At 47.7% G+C, this 5,000-nt stretch overlaps 1 protein-coding gene across 10 annotated transcripts in view; it reads left to right on the top strand.

Moving 5' to 3' along the window:
• agap1 (ArfGAP with GTPase domain, ankyrin repeat and PH domain 1) overlaps positions 1-5,000 on the top strand; it is a 158,502-nt gene that overhangs the window by 36,528 nt on the left and 116,974 nt on the right. For 2 of the 10 annotated variants that reach the window (XM_088074719.1, XM_088074716.1), the window contains exon 1: positions 196-4,337. The exons of 2 other annotated variants lie outside the window; for them this stretch is intronic. In XM_088074719.1, the coding sequence (XP_087930845.1) occupies positions 3,236-4,337 (1,102 nt within the window). In that variant the 5' untranslated portion in view covers positions 196-3,235. Of the gene's footprint in view, positions 1-194; positions 4,338-5,000 lie in introns of those variants that run through there. 6 more of the 10 variants (XM_088074723.1, XM_088074721.1, XM_088074717.1 and 3 more) reach the window with 5 other exon arrangements.

The raw sequence follows: 5,000 nt of genomic DNA, 5'->3' as shown, positions 1-5,000 counted from the left end.
TCAGAGTCAGAAACGACGTCCCCGAACACACATGCACCAGCAGAAAGACGGGAGTACATTACACGTGTGTGTGTGTGTGTGTGTGTGTGTGTGTGTGTGTGTGTGTGTGTGTGTGTGTGTGTGTGTGTGTGTGTGTGTGTGTGTGTGTGTGTGTCTGTGTGTGTGTGTGTGTGTGTGTGTGTGCGTGTGTGTGAAAGAAAGTTGCCGGCGGCTGCTGCTGCTCTAATCTTGATTAATCTCAGGAATAATCCACAAGGCGTCAGAAACCCACTTTTTTTTTTGGGGTGGGGTGGAGGTGCAGGTCTGTGTGAGGAGGCGTTAATCTCCCCCCTCCTCCTCCTCCTCCTCCTCCTCCTGTGATGGAGGGAGACACTTCAGAGGAAAGACAGCGCAGAGTTTCCTCTCAGGGTTTCACTTTAGAGACAGATTTTAATTTGGAGACTGATCAAAGACGTGCAGGTCACATCACGGTTTCCTCCTCCACCGTCATTAAAGCTGCAGCCTTGACAACTTTAGACACTTTACATCAGATCATCACCAAACTTTTTAAAGAAATAAAATAGCCAAATTTAAAAAAATCAACAAAACAGTTAGAAAAGAAATGTAACATGTCTGTGGTCTGGAGAAAGGTTTCCGGGTCAGTACATCACCAAAAAGGTTTCTACAATTTCTGTCAGTCTGAGCATCAAAAACTCAAAATGCCTCAGGTGTGAGACTGCCAGATTCATAGGAAGTCCTGATAAACGTGAGGTTTTTCAAAGTAAAGCGAGCTGTGGTGTTTGGCGTCGCGGCATATTTGTGCAGCGGGGAAAGTTTGGGATAAAATAGAGATAAAAATCTTACCTGAAGATGTTTCTGTGAAATATTAAATATCACACAGCAGCATCAGATGATATGATGAGTGTGTGTGTGTGTGTCTGTGTCTGTGTGTGTGTGTGTGTGAGAGAGAGAGAGAGAGGCTGTATTTGAGGCTCTATGGCTGCCTGAGAGCTTTAAAGCTCCTGACAGACAGAGAGCAGGGAGAGGAGACTCCACCCTGTGAATGGAAACCAGTGCAGACTGGAAAACACGGACCGGAGTTCTTCCTCCTCCTCCTCCTCCTCTGGTGTCCCGCTGACCTAAATCACAATTTATCAACAAGTTCTCACTTACAAGGATTTACTTTTGTTTTGGTGCAGACATTAACCCCTTGAAACCTGAGCAAATTGTTTTAATCTTGTCAAAAACAAGTAAGACAGCCAGTAACTTCATAAGAAATTACCCAAAATTAGCAGCGAATGCAAGAAAATACAGAAAAAGAAAAATTGTAAAAAAAAAAAAAACAACCCCAAAACGAACAAGGAAATGGACCGAAAAATTGCTAAAAATGTAAATGTAATTAAGTTGAAATATTTAATAATGTAATTTTGTTTTTCTTATAATAATTTTCTAATACTTTTCTCGCTTTTTTTCTGTCACATGATGTGTTCAAGGACAAATTTGAAAATCCAGGTGTCATTTTGGAAAAATGACACCTTTGAATATTCTGAACCTGTAAAAAATTTTATAAAGAAAATATTCACCAAAATGTTATAGAAATAAAATTGCCATTAAAAAAAATCACCAAAACTGCTACACGCACCAAAAGGAAGGAAAAAGAAAATCACCAAAAATGTCTTTTAAAAATCAGATGTTTTGTTTAATAACTAAAAAAAACAAACACAACAAAAACGAAAAAATCCCCCAAAATTTAAAAGAAAAAAAAATCCCCCAAAATTTCAAAATGAGAAAAAAATCATTATTCTTTTTTAATCATGCAAAATTAAAATAAATAAATAAATTGTAAAAATCATAAATATTTTAAAAGAAAAAATGACTCCTGAGACATGACTGCAGTCTCCCAATTAATTAAAAAAAAAAATCACAAAATTCAAAAGAAAAATAAAGAAGAAACTTTCTGTGAAGTTGTGTTACCTGCAGCACTGTCTAGATTTAAAAGTTTTTAAATAAAGGTTTTCGGGGTCAAGTGCATTAAAAAGCATCAAGGGCCCAGGGCCCCCTCTGATGGTAGAGACGCCCCTGCAGCCTCCAGCTCCGCTCCGTGCTCCTGACTCCGCTCCGTGTTTCTCCTCCTCCCTCCTGCTGGGGCCGGTCGGTCGGTCGGTGTCGGTGTGGAGCGGAGTGTTCAGGGAGCGGAGGAGGGAGCGGGACCGCCGAGCCCCGTGTCGCGGTCAGCAGGCTCAGAGCCGGAGCAGAGGGAGCAGCGGGAGCAGCGGGAGCAGCGGAGGGGAGGAGGGCCGGCCCGGGACCCCGACAGGAGCGTTTGAATCACAATAGAGGAGCCGGTGGTCGGAGAAAGGAGCCCGGCGGAGCTGCGCGGCGCTGCGGGGGATGTGCCTACACAATGGGAGACGACTCGCTGGCACCGTCCGGGACGCGGAGTAACGCTCTCCCGCGGGCTTGTTTGTCCTGATACCGGAGCAGGAGGAGCAGGAGGAGCAGGAGGAGGAGGAGGACTCCCGGCGGCGGGCGCGTCTTCCTCTGAAGGTGTTTGTGCGCATCCGGGACTCCTCTCCGTGCCCCGGACTCAGCGGCGGATCCGGTTTGTTGCATTTGTTGCCAGTTTGGATTCCGCTGGGATGAAGGCGGAATGTGTTTCCTGCGTCAAAGTGCGCGCTGCGTACACATCTGGATGAGAGGAAAGTCGGCTAGCTTTTTGTTTTTTTAACCTTTTGTGGAGAAGTTTTGGATTTTCACCCCAAACAGTCTGCAGAAACAAGCCTCAGTTTCATCTAAAACAGGAATATTAAACCCTCAGTCTGCAGAAACAAGCCTCAGTTTCATCTAAAACAGGAATATTAAACCCTCAGTCTGCAGAAACAAGCCTCAGTTTCATCTAAAACAGGAATATTAAACCCTCAGTCTGCAGAAACAAGCCTCAGTTTCATCTAAAACAGGAATATAAAACCCTCAGTCTGCAGAAACAAGCCTCAGTTTCATCTAAAACAGGAATATTAAACCCTCAGTCTGCAGAAACAAGCCTCAGTTTCATCTAAAACAGGAATATTAAACCCTCAGCCTGCAGAAACAAGCCTCAGTTTCATCTAAAAAAGGTAAAGAAAATCATCTTAAAATTGTTGTAGAAAACTTAATCTGCAGAAAAATCCTCTTTTTTCATTTATTTCTGGATATAAAACAGCTGCAGATCATTTTTGGTTTATTAAGGTGTTTTTTGGGGCGCTGTGAAGGGTCAGTGATGTACCTGCTGGACAGCGCTGAGGCCGACAGGATGGAGCGCGGCACGCCTCAGAGGAAAACGGTCTACCGGATCTCCCTCACGCTGGTGAAGAGGGAGAGTTTAGATGGCGAGGATGGCGTGCGGCGGGCGGAGAACCCCAAAGCAGGCTCTTTGAGGCGTGAGGGCTCGGTGGAGGTGCAGAGGAGCGGCCTGCTGGAGCAGCTGAAGGAGGTGGAGGAGGAGTCGGAGTCGGCGTCTCACGGCTACATGAGGAACTTCCGGACGTTCAGCACAGGGCAGCTGGAGCTGGGGAGGCTCAAACTGGCCCGGAGGCTCCTGAAGGAAAAGGCCAGCAGCCCGGTGGCGGAGAGCGCGGCGAGTCCGGAAATGCAGGATTCAGACGGACTTAAGGAGGATATTCGCACTGAACAAACAGAGGAGAAGAAGAGGAGGCTCCAGAAGGCGCGGAGCGTGGAGGAGAGGAGCACTGACCCTCCTCTGAACGCTGATGGGAAAATGTCTCACTCCAGGAGCAACGGGAAGGTGGCCCCGTCCCCGGAGACGCCACCTCTGAAACGCCCGCCCGGCCTTCTGCGCCGCAGCTTCAGCTTCAGGCACTGGAGCGGCGGTGAGCTGCTGCGCCTGCGGGCGCTCTCCAAAGATAAACACCACAGCAGCTCAGGATGCATTGGCCACAACGCCGCGCAGGACGCCGCCGAGAAGGAGGCTCCCGCCGTGCCCCCAGCCCCCCGCCTCGACCCCACTAGGCAGAAAAGCAGGACGCTGGAGGTCGGCGCCGTCCTGAACAAGACGGACTCCATGTTGGAGCTGAGCCGCTGGGAGCGGGCGCGGGGCAACAAGAACCGGACGCTGGACAACAGTGACCTGCTGCGGCTGGCGGCCGAGAAGGACGGGGCGGGAGGGGGCTTCCTGCTGAGGGGAGGGGGAGGGCGCTCCAGCGAGCGGAGGCTGGTTCGCTTCTTCAGCGGGATCTTCTCCAGGAGGGACGGGGCGTCCACGCCGGCGGGGAGCCCCGGCACCAACCGGTCTCTGCGGCGGAGCAAGAGGGCGGTGCTGTCGCAGTCCAGCACGGAGAGCATGAACGGAGGGAGCACCGAAGGTAATGACATCTCATTTCCTGTCTGCTGACACCTGTTGGGGGTCGTGTGACCGGCAGGTCGGCGCGTCGAGTGTTTCTTCACCTGCAAAGATGGCGTTCAGTCACTGAGAGAGTTGATTTTATTTTGGTCTTTAGCAGCACGTAAACACGCTGTGGACCCTTGAAAGAAGCAGCTATAACATGTAATCCCTTAGAATTACATCTTAAGATAAAGCAAAGTGTACGTTAAAACCCCTTAACATAAAGCAAAGTCTTTTTGTGCCCCCCAAAAATGAAGCAAAGCTACTTGTCCCCATAATCCCTTCATATGTCCCATATGTCCTTCATATGTCATATGACACAAAACCTACTGTTGGCTTCTTAAAATGACCCCTTAAAATAACCTCTTACAACAACAACTTTACTAGAAGCAAAGTCTTTGTGTAACCCCTTAAAATGTCTACTCAAAATGGTACAAAGTCTTCTTGTGTCCCCTTAAAACAAAGCAAAGCAAAGTTTACTTGTTACTACCCGTTAAAATGAACCTTAAAACGATGCTAAGCCTACTTGCGCCCCCTTAAAATTGAGCAAAATCTACTTGTAATCCTCAAAATAATGTCAAGTGTACTTGGGACGTCTTAAATAATAGTTTTTTTTTCCTATTTACAATAACAAGAAAAGCCT

This window comes from Plectropomus leopardus, chromosome 24 (assembly GCF_026936395.1).
Source record: "Plectropomus leopardus strain MGB_pleo_1.0 chromosome 24, ASM2693639v1, whole genome shotgun sequence".
NCBI classification, from domain to species: Eukaryota; Metazoa; Chordata; class Actinopteri; order Perciformes; family Serranidae; genus Plectropomus; species Plectropomus leopardus.
The sequence above is the reverse complement of the archived record's forward strand: the minus strand, read 5'-3'. Positions and strand labels throughout refer to the sequence as shown.